This window comes from Pteropus vampyrus, unplaced genomic scaffold (genome assembly GCF_000151845.1).
Source record: "Pteropus vampyrus isolate Shadow unplaced genomic scaffold, Pvam_2.0 Scaffold135, whole genome shotgun sequence".
Lineage (NCBI taxonomy): Eukaryota > Metazoa > Chordata > Mammalia > Chiroptera > Pteropodidae > Pteropus > Pteropus vampyrus.
The window spans coordinates 5,567,164-5,592,894 of record NW_011888916.1 but is presented as its reverse complement, the minus strand read 5'-3'; the positions used below and the strand labels follow the sequence as shown (position 1 = coordinate 5,592,894).

The 25,731-nt window shown below is 38.9% G+C and overlaps 1 protein-coding gene across 2 annotated transcripts in view; it reads left to right on the top strand.

The window, feature by feature from the left end:
- FAF1 (Fas associated factor 1) overlaps positions 1-25,731 on the top strand; it is a 377,081-nt gene that overhangs the window by 340,079 nt on the left and 11,271 nt on the right. For both annotated transcript variants that reach the window (XM_011367679.2, XM_023535057.1), the window contains exon 18: positions 2,019-2,234. In XM_011367679.2, the coding sequence (XP_011365981.1) occupies positions 2,019-2,234 (216 nt within the window). The remainder of the gene's footprint in view (positions 1-2,018; positions 2,235-25,731) is intronic.

The window sequence follows — 25,731 nt, the reverse complement described above, 5'->3', positions numbered from 1 at the left end:
CACCACACTGGGAACTTTACATATATCATATATATAATTCCCAACTTTATAATCCTCTGTAAGGTAGGTGGTATTATCCAGTGCCTCCAGAAGGAAAATGACCTCAGAGTCCTAGAAAAGACTAGCTTTCTCTGTACGCTGCAGAAATTTTTAATGCTTTTTAGAAAATACTTCAGCATTAGAACTAATCAGTTTCTCCTGAATGACACAGAAATTAATTTCTTGTGTATACCGGTGTCTGGATAAACTTTTTTTTTTCAGTTGGTTATTTTAAACATATTTTAACAGATAATCCATTTACATAAGTCAGAAGTCAAAAATATAAAAAGGCATATTCAGAAAATACTCACTGTCACTTCTGCCACCCTATTTCCTCCACTGTCTCTATAAGTTACCATTTTTTTGTGTCTTTTTATTTGTGGAAGTTTATTTATTGAACTTTATGTTTTCCAAAGAACCAGCTTATTTATTGGTTAACTAGTTTTCCTTCTTTTTTAAATACATTCTTTTATACTTTTAGCTTTATTAATTATTTTCTTCTCAGCTTTCTTCCCATTTATTTTATCGGCTTTTTTTCCTGGTTTTTTTAGTGTGATTCTTAATTAACTTATTTTTATTCTTTCTTTTTGAATGATATAAGGATTTTAAGGCTATGAATTTCCTCCGAACACTGCTTTAAGTGAATCCCGTAGATTCCAATATGAAGCATTTCAACAATCATTATTTTCTAGATATTCTGTAGTCTTGATTTGTATTTCCTTTTTAACCTAAGAATGGTTTAATAGAGTCTTTTTATGTTTTTCCTTCAGTTGGAAGAGTGACACCAACTTTGAAAATTGCCGTTGAGGACTTAAAGAACATAAATTCCAATTTCTCTCACTCACATTAGTTGATTATAATAGTTGTGGATTAATTGGGGGTAAATTTTGTTTTTCTGTTGCTGACAAATTGGGAACATTGAAATGTCAAAGTAACCAGGAATAGAATGTAACTGGGAAGCTAAGCACGTTAATACCAGGCTTACTTACCTAAGGAACCTCCCAGAGTGCTAAAGACTCTCTAACCCTCCAATGGAATATGGCAAATGTGAAACAGTGCAATACACTGTTTTACATGTAGGTTGAGAACTAGGAAACCTGGCTTCAAGCACAATTCTAGCCATGAGATCTCTCAGCAGTTTGCTCCACCTATTTGCGTCTATATTTTAACCTATAAAATGAAGGGTTTGGGCCATCTCTGGCAATCTGCACTTGGCCCAATTCTACAGCAGGTTAGTAGCAAAGACCATGGACTCCTGCCTCCAATAAATCTAAAATTTCAATTTCTTTCTATTATGTTTTATTCCATTGTCTTTAGTGTGACAAAATATAACAGACATTTGTCTTTTCTATCACTTCAAGTGTACAATTCAGTGACACTAATTACATTCACTATGTTGTACAACCATCACCATATCTATTTCCAAAAATTTTCATCACTCCACACAGAATCTTTCCATTCCATTTCGATGTTAATATATATATCCAGTATTCTACAACTTTAAGTCATTTCTACTTAGGAAATGCATGTTTTTCAAATATACATAGTTTTGTGTGTGCGTGCGTGTATATGTGTGTGTATGTGTGTTGTAAATGCTTCGAATAGCCTTAAGTCATACCCTAGAGAGGAAGCAACTAGGTATTTGATACCTGTTTCTTCAATTACAAATACCCAAGCCCTTAAGTAAAAAAAAAAAAAAAAAACAATTAAATTACCTTTCTTTTCTATGAAAGTCACCTATCAGTTTAATAATATGTGTCATCAAGGTGGGATTTGTTTTAATTAATTGCCTGTTGGGCTAATATTAAGAAAATGAAAAACATGATTCTACTGTTCAAGCATTAGGCTTGGTTAATAAATGAGCAATAACTTTTTGATGAGTTTCTAGAAGACAGCAGCTTTTTTCTAGTCTCTCCCCCCGCCACTCCCCACAATCTCATCCATCACATAGTCTAACACCTGGTTTTTGCCCTCCTTAGGCCATCCGGCTCTCCTTAGAGCAAGCCCTGCCTCCAGAGCCAAAGGAAGAAGATGCTGAGCCTGTGAGCAAACTGCGGATCCGAACCCCCAGTGGCGAGTTCCTTGAGCGGCGTTTCCTGGCCAGCAATAAGCTCCAGATTGTCTTTGATTTTGTAGCATCCAAAGGATTTCCATGGGACGAGTTCAAGTTACTGAGTACCTTTCCTAGGAGAGACGTAAGTTCCCATGCCTATCTTGGGAAGTGTGTCCAGGCGGGAGATATCCCATCATTAGGACTGGACAAGGTAGTCCAAGGAAAGAAAGAACTATAGTACAGCCTGCTACAAGACCACACACCCAGCACTCTTCATTGGTCTGCACACCTTTCTCTCCGCAGCCTTTGGAGAAGGTGTAGCTTCCCAGGCCAGCAGACATGTGCCCCAGCAGCCTATGTAAGAAATCGGGTACTAGGTGTTTCTCCCTTCCTAGCTATTTCCCCTGTTCCAGCATTCATGCAGACTTTCCCAAGAAGTAATCTCCGTAACCCTCAGAGTAGACCTGAAATTGCGTGTTTAACGGCCTAACAGTTAGATCAGAATTAATGATTATCAGTTTACTAAGAACGAGTCATGCTAAACCAAGAGTATTTGTGTGATTCGATAGTTCTTATTAGCCTGGGAGGTCAGGGAAGGTGACCTATATTCACTGTGTAACTGTATTTCAGCAAGATATTTAATAGTCTCTCCCAGTATTCTGGAGCAAAGTAGAGAGATAAATTTATAGTTAGGTAGATTCATTGATGATGAAATGGTAGTGTCTAGAAAGTGTTGACCAAGAGACTTCCCTCTCCATAGAGGGAAACAAGAGGTTCTATATTTAATTCTTTATTACTCACCATGCTTATTGGCAACTTAAATGAAGATTTTATCAGATTTATGGATTATGAAAAATAAGATTTAAGAAAACCTTAAAATACTATAACAATAACCAAAAATGAACCTAGAGAAATTTGCAGAAATATAAAGAGTTAGTAAAAGAGATTTCCTGCATTAGGTTTAGAGAATCATTTGCTCAAGTTTGGGATGGAAAGATGATGCTTTAGTAGAGATTGTGGTTGAATTAAGCTCAATATACAGTAACAGTGTGTTGTGACTGCCAACAAAAACATAGTTGCATTTTGAGAAGTTTAATCCCATAATTCCAACAAGAGAATAATTTGAAGGCCCTATTCCACTCTGTACTAAAATACATTACCCCTGAAAGAGTCCTTAGACCCCACGCTGAAACTCTGTGCTAAAGCCTGAGGAAACAGGAGCATGTGTGGAGCAGGGCTGGTGGGAACGTGAGGGAACTAGAAATCGTATCATTTGAGGAACATTCTTCTAGAAAAGAAAAGGCCATGGGAGATGTCATTGTTGTCTTCAGCAACTTGAGGGCCTGCCGTGAGAAAGAGGGATCTGACTTTGTGAGGCTCCTAGAACAGAACTGGAACCAATGAGTTGAGAGTTATAGTAGGCAAATTTGGCCCCATGTAAGAAAAAGTATTTTCTAAGAAAGGAAAAGTTCTTGTGTTGTAAAGTAGTGATTTTCTTATCATTGGATGTAACCCAACACTACTGAATGATTCTTTTTCAGCCATAATGGATATATGTGGAGATGAATTCATTCCTAGTATTCCTACTTTATATGGGATAGAGCTTGGACTAGCTTAAAGATACATAGAAAATCTTAATATTCTGTGATTTCATTATGATCTAGTAATATGAGGTCTAGTAACTTGAACTTTATCTAACACACAAAAACCAAAAATTTGCTTAAGATTTACCTTAGTCCCTCACATTGGCTACCAGATTTGCAGGATAAAGACAGAAACCAGTGGTATGTTTAGCTCCACCACTCAGCCAAAATTCCCTTAGGTGGCATGAGGATCCTACCACTTCCATCTAAATCAAGGAGACTAGAGTGAACCCCAGATTCTGGCCATTGGCCTTCCTCTTACTAGCTTTCCCTACTGCTCCAAACTCTTCCTCTTTATTCATATAAGATGCACAAACATGGATAAAGGAACACATGCATGCACATGCTCTGTGGACCACACAGCCAGGTAAGAAACTACCATTACACTGAAGTTGAATTCTAAATGTGCGAAAGCTTAGAAAAAAAGCCACTATCAAGGGGTTCAGGATCAGCCTGGTTCTCATACTTATGTTATATAATGAACATCTCACTTTGGAGAACGTAAAAAACTTAAGAGCCAAATTAGTCTTGCCCAACCTTTATTTTGTTTTATTTTTTTAATTGAAGTATAATTGACATAACTTTATATTAGTTTCAGGTATACAGCATAACGTGTTAATATTTGTGTACATTGTGAAATGATCACCACTATTGAGTTTATTTAACATTTATCATCATAACATATTTACTAATTTTTTTTTCTTTTGATGAGACCTTTTAAGATCTCAGCCCTTGGTTTCTTTTACTCCCCTTCTGGGTCTCATCTGTAAAATGGAAGTAGTAGAAGAAGTGGAGTCTAAGGACCTTCCTGGCCTTTAAAATTAAACTTTCTTTTCTTTCAAATTAAACCTGACTACTGGAGGTCAGGTGGAGGCAGCAATCTCTTAAAAGGTTCTGGGTTTCGTGATCAGTATTAATGAGGTCTTCCCACAGGGTAAAAACGTGGACTGTGGAAAGTCGCTGTGATAGCCTTTCAGTGCAGACTGTGTTAAATGTCAGTATGGATTAGCCCTAAATGGAGGGTCAGTCACTTATTCTTACAGAAAACTTACTCTTGATTTAGATCTTAATCATGTACCCTCTGTTTTACACTGCTGAAGAACACTGTTCAGTCGGTTAACAGTCTTGTCTCCCAGTGTCCCTTTCACACCTGACCCCATTTCTACCTCCATCCCCATCCTAAGGCTAGTTTAGATTGGTTGTCCCAATTGCCCAGAGAAAGTCTAACCCAAGGTTCTTTCCTATAGGGGGATTGAGGAGCTTCCCCATATCCATCACAAGTCCATTTTATGGTCCTTGGTCAACTTGAAACTGTCTGCCATAGAGTAATTTTTCTAAAATCCCACTCTGATCATCCCCTTTCATGTTTAAAAACTCTTCAGTAGCTCCCTACTGCCCTCGCATAAGTTCAGACCTCTTAGAATTTTTTTAAAAACTTCCCAACCTAGTCCATACCTGCCTTTCTCACCTTAAATCCTGCCTCTCATTACTTATTTCCATCACTAGGAGATATGAGATTACTCACTATTCACTAAAGACTCCAGAGACCCTCACGCCTCTGTGCTTTCTCATACTCTGTTCTGTCTTCCTTGAATATCCACCCTCCCCGCTTTTCCTGGCCTGTCCGAACCCAGCTTTTAATGCCCAGCTCAAATGTCTTCCTCTCTGGGAAGCCCTCCCCTTCTCCCGAGCTGCTCACCTGTGTACCCACTGCAGTTTGTACATTCCTCTCTCTTAGCGTTTGTCCTATTATTCTATAATGATTTACAGAGACAGCCCATATTATATTCATGACTATCTGCCCTGAAGTTCCCAGCATGGTGCCTCACCCATTTAAGCATTCAGTTACTGTTGTTGAATGTTAATGACCTCAGGTCTGAGCCTAAATCTCTGATTCCAGAGTGAATTAGGCTGTTCCAAATAAGAACAGATGCCCTAGGCCCACCCAGATTCCAGACCCAGACCTAAAGTCAGAAAGCCCACCCAAGACTCATTAGACCTCCTAGAGCCAGGGGTGGGGTGAGAGTTAATGGTCCTTCATCCTTCTCTGAATGCTCTTTCAAGTCAAATGACTAGTGTTTTTGCAAGGCTATTCTGTAACAGCCATCTGTGTCTGCAAGGATTAGGATCTAATTTGTAAAAGTCATCTTAAATTACAGCCAAACTAAAGACTGTTAAAAAGCACATCTTAAGACCTCACCTCTTTAATAACAAATAACATAAGACTTAACTCTAGGAGTCTTATTGTGTCTTCAGCCTTTTCTCCACAAAACAGAGACTGGTTTCTCACCGAAGGACCTGTTAAACTTTCTCCTGCGCCCCAACCCCCCAAACAAAACAATACTTCATGTTAAGATTTCCCAGCTGTCCAACTATTTACTAAATGTCTGCTGGGTATGCCACTGAACTGAGCACTGTGGGACGACCAAAATAGCAGACGCAGGCCTTCTCCAGAAAAGCTGATTGTCAAAATGCTGGGAACATTATTTGTTTGTTTTTGTTATTTTGTTCTCCATTTTGCTAATAACGGTTACCAAGAGAAGAAATCGTGTTCATTCCCAGGGCTTTGGTCATTAAGCATTACCTCTTGGATATGTTAGAGCCATGTGAGCATCAACGGCCCATTGTTCTTACTTGGGCATTGCAAGGTAGGTGCTTGTGAGGTAGTTGAGTTCTAAAAGCTGAAGAATGACACTGACCCCCCCATTTCTACTCACCCTGCCTCAGACTTGGAATAAGGGGCCCCTGCCAGCCCCCCAGCCACTCAGTGTGAGGTTGTTAATATCCCCTAGCCTTCCTCTTTCCTTTTCTCTCCTTCTTGTCCCATCCCTCTCCTCCTTCTTTCTACTTTTTTATCCTTTCCCCCTTCTGTCTACTCTTCCCTCGCTTTTTTATCCCACAACTCTTCCCTTTCCGCCCTCCTTGGTTTTCTTTCATTTGCCTACTTATATCCATATCACTCAGAGAAGTTCCACCTACAACTGGAAAGTGAGGTCTTTCTATTTACAACATGATTGGTGAATACTAGAAAAAGAGGATGGAAATGGCAGGTTAGCTTCAGGACTAGTGGCCCGCGTGCCTCGTCATTAATGTAATCACACAGCCTCTGTTCTTGCCCTGAGAACATTTCTTCCTCTAGATCTGTAGATGTGAACCCTCAAAACAGATAAAGATGCATTCAGAAATACAGTATCATACATTTTATATGTATTCTAAAACAAAGAACTGAATATTTATATTTTCTCCCAGCTTTCTAGTTTTTTTTTTCCTCCATAACTATAACTCATAAATTTTTTCCTTCTCTCTCTGTTTAAAGGAGCAGAGTATAAAAAAGCTTCTAGCAGGGTTTTTCACAGAGTAGGCCCTCAGTAAAGATTTGTTTAAATGCACTGGGGGGAAGTCCTTACAAATTTAGGATACACAGATTCCTTCCTCTGTCATCCATCCACCTTTATTATCCTAAGCACTAAGCTTGGCATTGGGAGCACAGTGCTGAAAAACTAGCTTAGTTCTTACCCTTGTAGAATGTAACAGCTTGTATCCAGAAGCTGCTGTACAGATTGTGCCCACAGTTAGAAGGATGGGTAATCAGCCCGCAGTGATAAGGGAAGACATTATAAAGGAAATAAACTTGACCTGAACCTTGCACAGAGAGATGTTGGGTGAGTGGAAACACAATAGCGTAGTTAAAAATTCTGGTTGTAGTTAGACCTGTATCTGAATCCCAATCCATCATATACCTGTTGTATGACATTGGACAACTTACTTAGCCCCGCTCAACTTCTATGTCTTCACCTTTGAAAGAGAAATAATAATATCTAGCTCAGAGAGTTGTGATAAGAGTTAAATAAGTGAATATAAACTACTGTGTCCCTACCACATAATAAATATTATCTGCTGTAATTATCCTAAGTGGAGAAAGTCAGAAATAAGAGAAAAGGCTTACAGCTAAAGAAAGCAGTGATGGTAGTAGTGAATTCTTTCTCTAGAGCTGTGATGGATATTTATGTTAAAAATATCCAAATGCTGTAACCCAGATTTAAGCATGTATTATGAGAATCATAAGATCTCATATTTGAAAAGGATCTCAGATATCAAGGCCAATGCTGTCATTTTACACATAGAAGAATCAAAGCATGGTAAAATTAAGCACATTCCTTAAGTCACAGGGCTGACACTAAAACTCAAGTTTTTTTTTTTATTGCCTTTGCTTTATAAGATTGTTGACACCTTTTAAAAATCCGTTAATAGATTAGAGTTCCACTTTAAAATTAGAGCCATAGGACAATAGAACTAGAAAATCAACATTAGATACTACCTAGCAAATGCATTAAATTACAGCTCCAAGCACCAACATTTAAAAATATTCTGTACTTCAATAACTTCATGTACTAATGCCTCTAATATTGCAGTGGTATTGATTTTCAATTTATATTAGACTAAGTTTGATTTAAAAAAAAAAAAAATCTAGAACCAGAAAGAAAAATTTTAATGCCATTGAACTATCTGTATCTTTAAAGCTACGTTTTCAAGATAAAGCAAGATGAAGCACCTAATCAGTGAAATACATGTTAAAGCTGTGCTTGCTCTATTCCCTTCAGGTATTTTATGTCGCCATGTCTAATTATTTGAGATTTTCCAGTTTCTAAATGATCAAGATTTAGGGAATAAAAACTGTGATTCTGGAGTAGAATGCAATTAATATCTAGTTGGTCACAATATCAATTCTGCCTCTCAAACTTCTTTCAAATCTATTCTTTTTTCTCCTTCCACCCATATCATTGCCCACCTCTTCATAGCCAAGATTAAACCTGTGGCTTCGTAATTCATCTTCCTGACTCCACTCTTGCCTTCCCCACCTCCTACCCATCCTCCCTACTGTCTCTCCAATTATTTTTCAGAAACATAGATTTGATAATACCTTATGTCTCTCCTGCTGAAAAACCTCCAGTGGTTCTAATGGCCTACAGGAAAAAGTCCAATCTCTTTACCAAAGTGTACAAAATCCTTCACAATCTCATATCATCTGCTTTTCCTACTCAGTTCTTCTTGCTTCCTCCCATTACTTCCCCACCACATGTATCTCACCATTAAGCCACAATAAACTTGACTGAAAGAAACCAAGATCTTATGTACAAAATGCATTCACAGAATTATCTCACTCCTCCTCTTATGGGCTTTGGGAGGTAGCAAGACAGAGATGGTATTAGTGCCTGAATATTCAGCAAGTGGGAAGTGTAAGGGCCTGAGGCGAAATAACCTGCCTGAGAGCTTACATTCAGTTAATGATCACTCAAAACCGCAGCCTAGGCCTTTCCATTGCTTTATTTTAAAAAATGATGTGGTAAGGAAAAATGCTCCTGGAATATTTGACCACAGGACACTGAGTTTATGGGTTGAAGTCATTTGGTAAACTGTTTACATAATATTTACAACAAAAGAAACGAAATAGCAAAAGGTTTAAAAGAAAAATATAGCTGCTTCTTTAATAAGTCTAAATGTAAAACTCTATAATCTGTCATAGCAGCAATCTAATTAAAGGGGGAAATAACGGGTGGTTTATATTTCTTCAGGTTATTTATTTTGTTTAAGAAGTGTGTCAGCTTCCAAATTGTAAGTTTTATTTGTTTTTAAGTACTGAGATGAAACATCCAATGCCTTAACAATGCCTTCACTAAATTAGTCTGAAAAGTCATCGTAAAGGAGTCTCTACTTCGTCTTTGGAATAACCGAGGAGTTGAAATAGAAGGAAAGCAGTGCTACAGAGGAGGGAACATTGGACTGAGAATCAGAAGATCATTTATTAGCTGTGCAGCCTTGAACAAGGCACACCTCTCTCTAAATCTCAGCTCTTCTCTCCTCTCTCTACATCTCAGCTGTCTTCTCTGTCTAACAGCTACAATAAATTCTTCTCCCCAGACCAAGTTAGGCAATATATATGAAAGTGCTTTGTAAACTGTGAGATACTGTCTGAATATAAAACGTAATAATGATCATGATGATTATTCAACAACCAAATGTTCAGAATATTTTTTAGTAATAGTTTTTTTTTATTGCTTACTATACTAGGCACTATTCTAAGTGCCCTGTATATCATTTAATCCAAAAAAGTATTCCAAAGGTGAATATTCATACTGTCCTCACTGAGATGGCTGATCTCAGGCAAAAGAAAAGAAAAGAAAAGGTTGCTGTGACTTGCCCATTGTCACAGTAAATATCAGAACCAGGTACAAACTTAAGTGAGCGACTCTAGAGTCTGTGCTCTTAACCCCTATGCCGTCATGCTTCCTCACCTAGGTAAGGAATAAATTAGTGTGGTAGTTTACCATCTAGAAAATACTTTCAATGTGTAAATGAAGCTCAGTTTTATTCGGAAACATTTTATCATCTCCAGTTTCTTCACATTGTAATTCCTATTCCTAGGTCTTTGCAGATGTAGGTAAAATGTACACTTTAGTTGTATTTCACACTCTGTTTATCTAACTTTTATTTTGCTAGGCACTGTGCTAATTGCTAAAGAGTAAGACATGGTCCTTGCCTTTGAGAATACCCTGGCCTCTCATACAAACAGTCTTCATATTGCAGCTCATGCAGTAAGTCTTAAGATAGACGAAAAAGGAATAGACATCAGAGTTGGCCAAGATCCCTGCTGGCCTGGATGACCAAGAAAGGCTTTGTTAAGGTGGTAGCAGGTGAACCAACTTTGAGATGGATAAGATTTTTGGTGGGCTGATAGAAAACATTCCAGAAGCCAGTATAGCTTAAGGAAAGAAGCTAATATAATGTGCAAGGCATGTATAGATGGTGGAATGTAGACCAAATTGGTTGAAATATGGGGTTTGTGTGGTAAAGTTCTGAGAAAAGGCTGAATGGGGATTATCTAAAACCTAGAATACCAGGCAAAGAAGCTTGGCTTGACATGGCTGTCTTGGTTTTTGTCAAAGTAAGAATAATTACCCATACATTATTCCATAACTTACAAATTCACATTGCCTGGCACACAGTAGGTGCTCAACAAATGTCAGTCCTCTGATCTTTCTACCTTCATTATCTAGGTGATCTCATTCAGTCTTGTGGCTTTAAATGTCATACATACAGTTACAACTCTAAAATGTATGTCTCTATCCCAAGCCCTCTCCCGAACTACAGGCATTTATACATATATCTGCCTACTCATCATCTCTCCTTTATGTCTAATCGGCATCTGAAACCTGCTCCCCTCATAGTCTTCCTCCTCTTGTTAAATGACAACTTCATTCTTTTTGTTAAGGCCAGAAACTTTGGATTCATCCTTGACTCCTCTTTCATTTCTCCATCCAATTCATAAGAAATTCTGTTGGTTTTACTGTCAAAATAGATCTAGAATCTACTTCTCACTGCCTCCACAACTAACCCTAGTCCAAACCATTATGATCTCTTGTCCAGATTATTGTCATGGTGTCCTAACTGACCACTCTGCCTCCACCCATGTCCTCCCCCACATCAGTCTTTTTCTAAAAAACAAAATGATTTTTGTTGTAATATAAGGCAAATCATGTCATTTCTCTTCCCGAAACCCTGTAATGATTCCCTATCTAGTGCAGAGTTTTCAAAAGGTCTTTCCTGAAGTGACTCCCTGGCATTTCTCTGATGCCACTCAATCTTATCCTGTCACCCTGGTATTCCTTGCTATTTTTGAAGCACCATGAAACATTTTCCTATTTGAGGACCTTGCACTTGTACTTTCTTCCTCTAGATATCTGTATTAATCATGCCCTTACTTCCTTCAGGTCTCTGCTCAAATTGTGCCTTTTCACAGCAGCCTTTCTGACCAACTCATATAAAATAAGTCTTCCTTCCCTCCTCTCTGCCCCCCACCTTTCCCACCCTGCCAGACTGGCAACTCCTACGCCTCTTACCCTGCTTTTTTTGTTCTCCACTGAATTGATCACCATCTGACATAATAGATATTTAATTATTTATTGTCTACCACCTACTAGAATGAAAGCTTTTTGAAGGCAGGAACTTTGTGTTCACTGCTGTTTACCTGGCACTTAGAACAGTACCTAGAACCTAATTAAAGCTCAATAAATAGCGGTTGAATGAATAAATCAAACAAACAACCTGTGAAGTAATAATAATGCTGTTTATCATTTATCGAGTTCCCACTGTGTGTCAGTCAACTATGCTATGCACTTTATAGGTATAATCTAAGTGAATCTTAACAACAACCCTGTGAGATGGGTATTATCTTTACTTTATAGGTGAAAAAATAAAAGGCACAAAGAAACAGATTTCAAACCTATGTTCAAAATCTATTATATCAGGCAAATATTTTTTTCATTTTTCAGATATAGAAATTAAAACTGTAATTTAAGTGTTTTGACCAAGATCATATAGCTAGGAAGTAGAAATTAAATACAAAGGTATTGATTCTTTCTGTTCTATCTCACTGGTAGCCTGGAAAGGTAGACTGACGTGGAAAAAGACTGAAGGCAGAATAGTCAAGGATGTTGCAGTACTTAAAATGAGATTAATAAAAATGTAACCAACAAGGAGAAGATTAGAGAAATGGTTGTATGTAATCAACTGACACCTGGACTGAGTATTTTGCTAAATGGTTCCATAGCTTCTCCTTTTCTCTCAATACTTGGAGTCAGAGATCTTTGTCCCAACACTGGCACTTCCGTATGTTTGCTGAGTTACACTGAGCCCATCATTTCTCTTTTCTCTGTTTCAGTTACTTCATCTTTCAATGAGGATCATGTCATGTGTTCTCACAGATATATTGTGGTGTTAAGGTCAAAAGTGATAATGAAAACACTTAATGAACAGTAGAGGGCCATACCATGTGATTAGTAATGCTGAGTTTCTTTGATCCTTCTCTAGCAAGTCACTGTGTTTGACCTGTCTCTAGCCTTTAAAAAATAAGTTTTTAGACGCCTTCCTCATTCTTAGTATGAGGGTGACCTGCCCTCTGTCACTTGTGTTATAACATTCTTCCTTGGAAGAAAGTCCACCATTTATTGCAGCCCCCCAGTGCAGGAAAATGTGTTCTGAGCATTGACAGTCATGACAGGGAGACAGCACGATGATATAAAGAACCAGTTATCAGGTGGACCTTGGGCGAGTCACATAACCTCTCTAAACCGGTTCCTTCACCTGTAAAAGGCAGATGATAATAACCATGTGTGAGGCAGAATTTAAGTGAGGTGACTGACTTGAGGACAAGGGCATGACACATGGTAGGTACTCAGGACATGTGATACTTTAAGATGTGTTGACCTTGTGTTGGGAAGGAATGACATAGCTCACCAACTGGACATGCCCCTGGGCAGGGCCCTGCATACAGGAGGAAGCCACACCATCTCACTTTCAGCCATACTTTCCCTTAAAGAAGCATATTCTTTCCTCCTCTCTCCATGTTACTGTTTCCATAAAACAGAATCCTCTTAGTTGGGCTTGCATGGAAAAGTGACTACCTACCAGAGAGGTTTTCACAGGAACGTATTGCTATAATTATCTGCTTAGGTTCAAGATGAGTTGGGCCTTCCAAAAGTGTGTGGCACTCTGATGTGAAAGTTTTCTTTGAAATTTTTGTAGCTGATTTGGTGACCTCTTCGGTTCCTACAGCCTTTCCAACTTTCATTTAGAGAAACTGACAATTATTAATGTCCCACTCTGTGCCAGACCCTGCCCTAGACATTTCAGCAGGTATTCTCTCATTTCATCTTTATACCAATCCTAAGGCATAGATAGTAGCCCCATTTTACGAATAAGACAATTGGGGTTAAGAGACATTAAGTAATGTATATACATACATAGTAACTGATATAATTGTGATTTGAACCTCCAAAGCCTATGCTTTTTATTCTAAACAGAAAACTTTTTTACATAATGTGTCAAGGGGTCACCAAGACCATCTCCTTGTTCAATTATTTACTAGACTCACAGAGTGAACATCTAATAATACTAATAGCTATGATTTACTACAGCAAAGGGACACAAAGCAAAATCAGCATAGAGAACAGACATGGGGTGAAGTCCAGGGGAAACCAGGTAAAGTTTCCAAGGGTCTCCTCCTAGTACAGTCACATAGAATGGGCTTAATTCCTCCAGCAATGATTTGAGACAGCATATATGAATGTTACCAAGCAAGGAAGCTTATTAGGGATGCAGTACCCAGGGTTTTTACTGGGGGCTGATCACAGAAGCAGGTACCCTTTGACTGGCACATACTAAGATTCCAGAATCCCAGAAGGAAAGCAAATATTCAACATAAACTTTGTTTGCACAGTTTAGGCTTAGTGAGCTACTCCTATGAGTTCCGAGAATAGTGGGAACCCTCTCAAAAACCAAGTCCCCAGAGCCAGCCAATCTTGTAAGCAAGCCTTTTAAAGAATATTATTAGTAAAGCTTGATATGTTAACTCTTTTCTGCACAGATCACCCCTTTTGCTTTTTTCTTCATTAGTAGTTTTTTAAATGTAAGAATATCTTAACAATCAGTGGCATTTTGGATTCAGTGTCTCTGTGCTATTTTTAAAAACTAGAGGCAACATTTAAAAATCAAAAAATAACACACATAAACCCACTTTTCTACATTCTCTCATGTGACTCAGGTCTGGCCTCACTGGGTGGCATCACCCCCAGGATGGTGGTGGGCGGGGAGCCCAGGCAGCAGCTGCCCCTTGAACCTAGGACAGGCCAGGGTAAGACCCCGGTTTTCTACCATCCCCTTCACCCGTGGTGCTCCTGGACCTTGTGGCCATGTCAGTGGCCATTTCACCCCCTTTGCACTTGACCAAGGCATATTTCAGAAAAAATATGATCAATGCGACCCTACACGCAGGGTGAGAACAGCCTGCAGTATTGATGTCAGTTATGCTTTTTAGGGATCCTGGACTTAGCTAGTTAAAACAAATCCCATTAACCATTAAGGTCTGTCTTAGAAAGCTGGGTGACTTCCTCCTTAAGTTTCTGTATTAATCATTTTTTTTACCTGGCCTAATGCATCAAGTCAGGTACACAGTTCTGGCTAAGTTAAAGCTGACCTGAACACCTTCCAGGACTGAGGCATTGTAATAATATCAGGGCAGAAGAAATATAGTCCCAGAGGGCACACGAGGTACCCCTAGAAACAAAGTTTCCAATTGTTAGAGCACCCCAAGCAGGACATACATTAGTCAGGCCCACTGTGGTAACCTCCCCCCCTTGGGTTCTCAGTTAGTCCAAATGATTTAATTCAGCCCTCAATTTCAGAGGGGACGGCCAACTAGTCAGTCCCAAACAGTTTTGTTTGTCCCTGACACCAGTCCATTCACCTCATGCACGTAGACAGCATCTGAAGGCGTTCCATGTGGAAGTGTATCGGTTGGGGCATACCCCCTGCTGTCTCATAGTCACCACTGTCGTGTGTGCTTCTAGACTCAGCAGTCAGTTTGAATTCAAAGCATTTGCAACAGCTTGGGAAGGCAGCATGAGGAATTTTCCTTCAGGAAGAGGGGAAAGTTTCCAGAAACAGTTTTAAAAAGCAAAGATCTTTAATGCCTTCCTCCCCCACTCCACCTCCCTAGATGCCAGGGTTTTGTTTTATGTTGTTTTTCTCCTTTGTTGTAAAATCATCGTGTTCCATTTAGCAATCATAATTTTACTTTTGTTTTTTTTAATTATCCTATACTCTCATACAGACCTTTCTTCTGGGAGAATTGTATATGCGAGACAAAAGATTTTTATAGAAAATGAGTTTTATACAACTTAACCAGAAAGACACATCGTATTTAGGAATTGGTTAGGACAAAATCTCGAATTATAAAACATTTTCAAAATGAGTTTACATAATCGCCCACCCCTTACATCCTGTTCATTTATCCAGTGAGCAGCCCTTTTTAAAAACAGCAGTATTTAATAACCCAGCTGTCTTTTTAAGGTGTGTGCGCCAGAAGAAAGATAAGAGAAGTACAGTCAAATTATTTCTTAGTCCATTGTTGCAAACTGCAACTAACCTGGGAAGTCAAACACAAGTCGACAACAGTGAGACATCTCCCTAAGGAAGTCAAGAGTCCGTCTGTCAGGAATGGGCAGAATGGTCACACTCCTCGTGATGTGCCCTCCCGCAACTTGTAGCTTTTGGCAGGAATCACAAGTTAGAAATGCAGTCAGTCTCTATATCAAATATAAGCCAATCGGCAACTTGATTTTAAATGGTTCCATCTAAAAACAAACCCTCTCTTGTGGACATTAGTATGTGACCTAGATGGCACAAACAATATCAATGTTCCAAGTTCACAGAGAAGTGTCCTGAATCTACAGTGGTCCCAGACTCAGAGTCCTGTTCATTGAGCCTATGCTTGCTTTCAGTTCAGCACAGCACATTCTGATGCTGAAAGAGCTCACAGCAGAAATGATTTATTACAGCAAAAGGATACAAAGGAAAATCATCAAAGAGAAAAGGAACATGTGGTGAAGTCCAGGTGAAAACAGGCTTCCAAGTCCAAGGGTCATCTCCCAGTAGAGTCACACAAGACACATTTAATTCCCCCAGCAATGATTTGAGACAACACATGTGAAATGTTGCCAAGCAAGGAAGCTTATAAGGGACTCAGTACCTAAGGTTTTATTGGAGGCTGATTATGTAAGTACCCTCTGCCTGGCGCATACCAAAATTCCAGAATCCCAGAAGGAAATCAGATGTGCAGCATAAACTATCTTTTTCCACAAACAGTGTAGGCATATAGTGAGCCATTCTTATCAGTTCTGGGAACACTCCCTCTCCAGCGCCTCAAAAAACACCTAAGTTCCCAAATGTCAGCCAAGGGCCAAATTTGTAAGCAAGCTTTTCAAAAGAATAGCCATTTGGCCTGCTGCATGGACTCTTTTTCTGCACATATAATTTTGTTTGTTAAGATATTCACATGTCAAATTCACTTCCGGCATTTACTAGTGGATATGTAGGCGAAACTCTGTAAACTGGGAAACTTGTAAACGTTTGATTTTGCCTCTCACCTTCACTTGTAACAGAACTTAGTCCTGTAGCAAAGGGTAAAAGTAGCCTCAGGAAAAATACTAGTAAGTACCAGTTAACCCTGTATTTTCAAAGGAGATTTTCAAGAGAACCTGAAGGAAGCACAGTCTCTGGAGATGGTCATCTCCTAGTTTCTAGGATGCCAACATATTCAATATAAACTTGCCCAGAAACCTGCAGGGGTGTGCTGAGAGCCCCTGCAGTTGTCCTGAAGGCTGCAGCCACTTTTCCTCACAGAAGGAGAATACTTTCAACCTGGCTACTTACAATAAGGGGAGAGTTGTTGGTATTTATTTTTCCTTGCTTATTTTATAAGCAAATATAAATCAACACTGTAAGAATGATTTATTTAACACCACTTCTTCTTTTCAATCACATTTCAGAGGCATTGTAGTCTGAAACAAGAGCACACATAGGCTGTGGAATCAAATAGACTTGGCCTTACATTCTGGATCAGCTCTTCATTGAGTGATCTTAGAGAAATTACTTAATCTCTTGGTAAAACAGGACTAACAATACCTACTTCAAGGGGTTGTTGTGAGCACTAAATGAAAGAATAAATGTAACATGTTTAATACATACAGCATTTAACACAGTAAGAATTTAATAATGGAAACTGGTATAATGGTAATGGTGATTATTTCAATCCCTACTCCTACTTCCTCCTTCCTATTCTGATTTTTTCTTTTATGTTTTGGTTTCAAGAGGAAAAAGAATCTTTGTCCAATATTAACTGTTTGGAAACTACCAGCTTTTGAGTAAGGATATCAGACATTGTGCCTTATATGCCTAGTAATAAAAGGTTGAAAGTGGTATTTAACTAGAAATATTTAGAGTTTAATGTCTGCCTTATGTCTTCCCAGACCAGCACATTTCTTTCATAGTTGGAAATATTACTGAATTAGTTGATGGTGTTTTTTCCTAGGGTAAGAGGCCAGGCTTATTTCTTCATGGAGATTTTTGCCTTGTTTATGTCAGGGTCCTCCAAGGCCAGCTCTGTATATAAGCTAATCTAGGGCAGCAGCTTATACTGTGACTTATTTGCTTTTGCACCCCCTGTTTCTGGCATAGGGCCTACACAGGACTACTTCAGAGTAGGAGCTTACTGAATTGTAGGTGAATGGAGGATAAATGAATGGACAGCACACACTATGGAGGGTATCATGGTGATTATGACATGGTCTCGGTCTACAGGCCAACTCTGGTAAGGGAGTTAAGGCAGGATATCACCCTAGCAGGACAAGGCATATACTACCAAGCTAGGCACAACATGAAGAATACACAAATGTAGCTGAACATAAATGTCCATTGTGTCAGTAGTGCAGATTGTGGTGAGCAATGTACCTGAGGTTAAGAAATTGCTAAATTCTTATTTTATTCTGTAGGCTATGAGGAGCTATTGGTTTTAGAACTGGAAAGTACAGTCAATTCTCATTTTTCACAGTAGTTATGTTTTATAAAGTTGTCACAAACACTAAATTAGCAAATACTCAAACTTTGCTCCTAGGAAAAACATAGGATTAAGTTCTTAAGAGCCTCTGTTTACAAATTTTCATCAACCAATTAATACATAACCATGTTTTATGTGTGTTTTTGTTAAAGACATATTATTTAATATGTAATGTTGATTCATTAACATTGAACCCATTGCTAACAATACTATAACTCATGTTTAGTTTTACCAGGTACTTGCTAGGGACTAAAGATATAAAGATATAACCAAAGGCCTCATAGGTAAGCAAACAAAGGTATTCGAAGGTCAAAAATGCTGTGATAGTCAATGCTGGCTGTTGTAGGAACCCAAGGAATAGTAGAGGGTTTAGTTCTACTTGGAGGTCAGTAAAGCTTCACAGAAGAAACGGTGTTTGAACAAGTATTTTTAAAAAAGGAATAGTGGAGTACTACTGAGCAATAAAAAGGAACAAACTCTTGATACGTGCAACAACTTGGATGGATCTCAAGGGCTAAGTGAAGAAAGGCAGTCTCAAAAGGTTCCACACTGTATGATTCCATTTATATAACATTCTTGAATTGACAAAATTATAAAGATGGAAAACAAATTAGTGATTACCAGGGATAGAGGAGATGGGTGTGACTATAATTTTTGTGGTTTCATTCTGTATCTTAATTGTGATGATTACACGAATCTACACAAGATAAAATTGCATGTGAATATTCACTTATACATACTCAAATGAATACACATAAAAACTGATAAAATGTGAATAAGGCCTGTAGACTAGTTAACAATGTCATGTCAATATCAATTTTCTGATTTTGGTATTATACTATAGTTTTATGTAAGATGGTACCATTGAGGGAAGCTGGGGAAAGGATACAGCGGACTCTACTATTTTTACAGCATCCTGTAGTTTATCATTTTTTAAAAAATACATTAAAAAAAAAAAAGAATGGCCATTTGTCAAGCAGAAGAAGTATAAACAAAACCATAGGCTATAAGCCAGCATATGCTTAGGGAATTGCATACAGTTTGCTGTGATGGAATTTACGATGTGAAGTTGGGCATGGAGGGAAATGAGATAAGAGTTGAAAAAAATAACAAGGATTTTCTGTGCATTAACCCAACAAATATTATTTGAGCACCTCTTTGCACAAGACACTGGGGATACAGTACTAAATAGGCTAGACAAAGTTCTTGCCCTCACAAAACCAATTCTAGTGGAAATTTGAACTAGTTAAAGTGAGTATTAATCCTTGTATTAAAGATGAGAAATTCAGCTTAGAACTGCCAAATAACTAACACAGATTGACATAGCTAATAAATTACAGAGCAATGGCTCAACCTAGATCTTTTGATTCACATTTCTGCCTTTACTATCTCAAACTTGTTGATTATTTTTATCAGAAAAGGTTAGAATAGGGAGACCCTAAGAAAAGGAGACCAGATAGGACTATTGCAATAGACAAAACAACAGGCTGTGGGAATCTGAACTAGGATGGCAGCAATAGGGATAAAGAAAAGGAAGCAGAATCAGGAGGAAGGAAGAATCAGTGGGATTTGGTGATTGTCTAGCTATGTCAGGGTAGGGAGAGTCGGAAGAAGTTGACAGAGGTGACTTGGAGATTCTCAGCCTTAATGACTAGAGAAATGGTATTTTATGTGCAGAAATCAAGGAAGACAGATGAGGAGAAAGATTCACTTTGGGATTTGTCGAGTCTGAGGTGCCAGGAGAAAGTCCAGGTAGTGCTTTCTAACAGAGGATAAAGAGATTTAAACTGTAAGAGTGGCAAGCACCAGAAAATGCCCCTGGCAGTGACTGGAGCAGATTTGAAGGAGATGAGTGATGGAGAGACAGTATAAGGTAGTGGTTAAAAGATTGGGTTCTGGAGTCCCAGACTGAATCTCAACTCTGCCATTTCCTAGCTCTTTGATCTTGAGCAAATTACTTAGCCTCTATGTAGCTCAGTTTCTTCATCTATAAGATAAGGATAATGATAGTACCTACTTCACAGGGCTATTGTAAAAATGAAATGAACTGATGCTTATAAAGCACCAGCACATAGTAAATGCTCAGTATATTTCAGCTATTATGATGAAGTTGATAGCAAAGAGAGGAAAGGATCTTGCTAACCTGCAGAAGTATTGTGAGAACCAGTGGTATTCTATAAGAAAACCATTATTGTATGCCCCTGACCAGATCAAAGGAATACACAAAGGAGTTTTTAATATATGTTTTAGGTGATTACAGCCCTTTCATGGAAGCTGATTAGAATTCAGAGCCCTAATAAAACTGCCTTTGCCCCTTCCTAACCTATTTACAAAGGACTTGGACTAGTAGTGATTGATGACAATGAATAAAGCTATTTTGGTGACCCTTATAGGCACAATCAAGTGTATTCTCTGAAAGATAAATATTTATCCCTATTTTACAGATGAGGACACAGAAGCTTAGGAGAGCTTAAGTTTCTTAAGGTTGCACAATTAATAATTACTAGTATTTGATTCCCAAAACCCAGGTCCTTTCTCCATACCATGCTGAACATAAAATGGAGTAACCGTTACTGATTATGTATAGGTATGTTGATTTAAACCTTTACAAAATTATTTACTTTGCCCCAGAACTTAATTTTATAAGGTGTTTATAAAGCACTAAACCATTCAAAATTGCTATATCAGAAATCGAATGAACTTTTAAAGGCTGTACATACAATCTAATATGGCTCCATCCGGCCATAAATAAAAAAGTCATTAGTTCTGTGCTCAGTATTCCAGGTGCTTCTGCAGACACGCTTTACTCACTTAAAGTCTGTATAATAATCCCATTGTAAATACAAACAACTGCAAACGCAGATTAACCTTTTCTAGACACTCCTTGTAATTTTCAAAACCAGTGCTGGAGTTCCAGAGTGCATTAGCACATGCATCAACATGCCGGATCCCCCCGGGCCTCGCTGCCACACCAATTCCAGCCCCAGCCCGCTTCACCCAGACCACACCCTGCTCCTCACCTAGAACCAGTACTTAAGGGCTCCAGGTTTAATGTCAATGGCTGAATCTCAAACCTGAAGATTTTTTTCACATTTCCCAATTTATTTCACTTACCTTCCTCTAGTTGGTTGTATGTAAGAGCCTTGTGTGAACAAACCTTTCTCATGCTTGCATTTTATACTGTGAGAACTAGAAAAACTCCTATTTATAGATGAAAAAACCAAGATGCAGAAAAGGAAAGTAACTTGATCAAAGCCTAGGAAAACCAAAAGACAACAAAAGTAGGAGTGGTTGGCCCAAGTTTACAATAGTCACAAAATGAAGGTAAGATATTCATTTTTTAAAACAAAGAATTATACACATCAAATCTGAAGTTATTTAGGATCATGTCTAATTCATCTGAGTACAGTGCCTGGCACATACTAAGCAACTAATACTGATTTATTGTATATGAAAGTATAAGTCAGTAAAATAGTTGGATTGTAGGAAAGTGTTGTGCTTATTAGAATGAGACAAGGAGGAAAGAGAAATATGGAGCTTATTGACACCCTCTGACTGAGTTGGTGTTTGCCTTCCTCATGCTCCCCTGCTGCCCTCTTCCCTATTGTAGCCCTTTGCTGGTCTGAATTGCAGTGGGTTGGTTTCTTATCTGCATCTTGTCCTAGATTCTACACTCCTTGAGGGCAGAGATAGTGCCTTGTTCACTGTTATATCCCAGTGCCTGGCAGTTTCTGACATCATAGTAGACACTCAGGAAATAATTGTTTAGTAAATAAATGATAGGAAAAATATATTCCTACCTATTCACACATTCACTGTTTTTGTTTGGTTTTGATTTTTGTATTTTGCATCTCACCAGGCAGAAACTCATGGTATCCTCATGGCTTGAAGATAGGCCAGAGAGGGACCACATTATAGTGACATTTACCCTCACTTATTCCTCGTTTCCCGCCGTCCCCCATCCTTCCTCCTATTTTCCCTCTCCCCACTATAGTTAGGAAGAAAACTCAAAAGTCTGGTGGGAAAACCGTGGAGTCTAGAATTTGAGCCCTAGAAGTCACCCCTCTAGTGAAAATTTTCAGGTGTTTTTTTAACAGCCAGTTAGTTTGTCAGCCTCTCATTTTGACACCTCCAGCAGGATGTTCTCAGAGAAATGTGACGTAGTGGGAAGGAGCCTAAGGTGGGAGCCAGGCATCCCGGGGCAGAATTTTGTTTCTTCTGGCCATTTGTTGTGTGATCTCAAGCAAGGTACATACTTCTCTGGGTCTTATTTTCCTCATCTGAAATATGAAGAGATTAAAGTAAATGCTTTCTAAATCTTCTTTTGGCTCTGTTACCATGTGATCCTATGATTAAATGACCTGGATATAGAAAATACCTGCCCCACTGACACTCTCTTCTGAAAATTGGAACAAAACCACTGGCTTACTGGTCCTACTGGCTTTATTTAATATCATCTCCTCTCACTCCTTTTATATGAGAATGTCTCTGTCCCAGGTAGTTTATGGGGACTTAAGCTTTTATTTACTGTAGCTGGAGGCTCCTATAAGCTGGGGCTTTGACAATATTTCACATTCATTTATCTGAGCCAGAGCTTAGGATCAGGTGGCAGCTAAGTCACTTAAGGTTATTCAGATGCATTGAAAATGTTGCTTAATAATTCAGAACCAGTTTTCTCTGTTTAGAGTATTAAGATTTTTTAAATCCTTCTAATTAGCCAATTCCAACAACAGTTTAAGCAGGGGGAAATCTGTCCCTTCTGAAAGGGAAACTGATGCAAACTTACTGTCGGTCCCTATGTCTGTGTAGCAGGACTGACTAAGCCAAGGGCCAGAGAGAGTCCAGAGCTGGGATGACCTGCTAGTGATGTCACTGACAAGCTCTGCCTGCTGTAGGAGTGAAGCTGAATGAAGAGGCCTGGAGATATAGCTCCTCCCGACACCCTTTCTTTGGATTGGTGGAGGCTGTAGCAAGGAGTGGGGAGGCTTCATTCAGCCATTCAGTAGGTCAGTCTTTCAGTGTTTGTGGAATTCACACTGTTTCCAGCAGTATACTAGGCCCTGTGGATAGGTAGCCAGTGAGACCTCATTATGTGTTCTCAGAATTCAGCCAAACTAGAGAGACAGACTCATAGACAAACAATTACAAAATAGCCAGAGAGGCACAACAGACAGATAACTCAGTGTGAGACTGAAGCTGATCCTTTGAGCTAGATCCTTCAGAAATGGTTTCTTTGCCTGGTCAAAGTATAAGAGTGCTGTTTTAGCAAAGGGCAAGATTGACTGTGCCAGTGCCTACATTTCAGTTTAAATACTGACCTTGAGTCTGCCAGCAGACCTTGGCAGCCACCTTGTCTGAAGATCCTAAGGTGAAACAAAGGTATTAGTGCAGCAAACATAGATTGACCACTCGGGGTAATGGAATAGGTATATGAGAGAAAGACCATAGTGAACGTATATGGCCCCTGTATTTCAGGAGCCCATGGCCCAGTGGATAGGACAAGATGCCACTAATGATTAACTGTGTTACAAGGAACAGGAGAGATTCATTTAGGCTCTGACTTAGGCCTACTTTTGTGGCTAAGGTAGCATTTGAGCTGAGCCTTGAATAATATATAAGTTTTCAACAGGAGAGGAAGGACAGTCCAGGAGAGGAAACAACAAAAGCAAAGATTTAGGGAGGAAAAGCACCAGACCTATTTGAAGAATAGCAAACCACTGTTATTGACTGGAGCATAATGTCTATGAAGGGACAGTATCCAGAGAAAGAATGTTGGGGCTAAACTGTGACCACCCTTTCAAAATATTTAGGCCCAGGTATCATTTATATGACTTTTTAAAAAAAAAAAAAAAAAGAAAGAAAGAAAGAAAATAGAATAAATATCTCTGTTTTCCCACTTAACTCTTAAAACGTTAATAAAGACTTCCTTTCAATTTTTCATTGTTCCATAATGAACATTCTCTGGTTTGATTATTCAACAAACATTTATTGAGAGCATATAATACACTGGGTTCTTTGCTGGAAGCTGGAAACGTAGAAACAGGAAACACAGTTCTATCTTTTTAAGTTGCTCAGAGTGACTTGTCCAAGATCACACCGGTAGTCAGAAGCAGTATGCTAGAGTTAAGAGCCAGGTTTACAGTCTCCCATAGGATGCATATTCCCTTCTCCTGTCCTTTCCTCTGAACTCAGACCCTCTGTGGACATGGGGACTGAACTCATGGAAAATGAGCATGAAGAAAAGTCTGGCCAGGTAAAATGCATATGCCCAGCCACCTTCAAGTACCATTTCCTTAGCATCTTCTCTCCTAAATACGTTTGTTTCTCATCACGGTACCTTTTTTTCTTTTTTCTTTTTTTTTTTTTTAATTCAAGAGAGAGTTTGAGAATTTCTGGTATAAGTTTGGTATTATACAGGTGCCTGCTGGACCAACCTTCAAAGAAAACACCTGCTCTGTTCGTGATTCTTACTTTCCAGTTTCATAAGCTTTTGGACAGATGAAATGTAATATCAAAATAGCTCAGAGAGAGCCTTGGTAACATTTAAGATATTGAACGTGCTTCATCTGGTAACTAGAAAATTTAATGATCTCCTGCTGTTTTGGTAATTGGATAAGTAAATACATCAGAATAAATCACACCGGCAAGTCTTTTGTATGTCGTTAGGGACTCAACTCTTTTAACTCCTGTTCAAAGCTCCAGCTCTTGAGTGGTGTTTGCGTGCAGAGTTATACACACACCAGCTCCATGGCCCTGCTTGAGTATTAAAATCCATTCAAAATGCTCACTTTCTCCCTAGCCACTCTGCCTGAAGAGCACATCGAGCATGCCACTCCAGATCTCTCTGAAGCCAGGGACAAAAGTTTTTTCAGAAGTTAAAACCTAATAAGACATTCGAGCCCTTCATGATCTATCTCCAAACTGTCTTTTCAGCCTTGTCTTCCATTATAGGCTGCTATGAGCCTTGCCAAAAACACCACCCTTTTACAAATTAGGAAAATGAGGCCAAAGCAAAAGGGGCCTATCCTGTTGCCCTAAGGAACCATTTAAGAATTTTAAGTAGAGGAGAGGCAGGATTAGGTATTTTGTTCAGCTCCCTCTCGGATAGCAGTGTCAAGGAGAGACCCAGAGAGAAATGGCCTGTTAGAGCATATTAGGTGTTGGGTGATATAGTCACCAGTTTACAGATGAGAAATTTGGGTCTTCTGGAGGTTAAATGACTTGCTCAAGAGCATACATGCAGAACTAGGATTCGAAACCCACTAGTGCTCTTTCTTACCACCTCCCTAATTGGTACTTAATCCATGCCCAGTGGTGAAGCTCTGGGCAAACAATAATCAGAGTTTCTCAGAAGGTTTTAAAGCTGAGGTAGCAGTTCTGAAATTAGCTAGCTAACAGGTTTCTCTCCAAACACTGTAGTTAGTATTGTGGACCAATCTTTTATCAGAGGTATCCTAAGAACCTTTTATACAAAGACCTTTTGCAGCCTTCTATGACAGCAGCCTCTGAAAGTAAGGCATGTCCCCTAGATTGGTGCTTCCCGA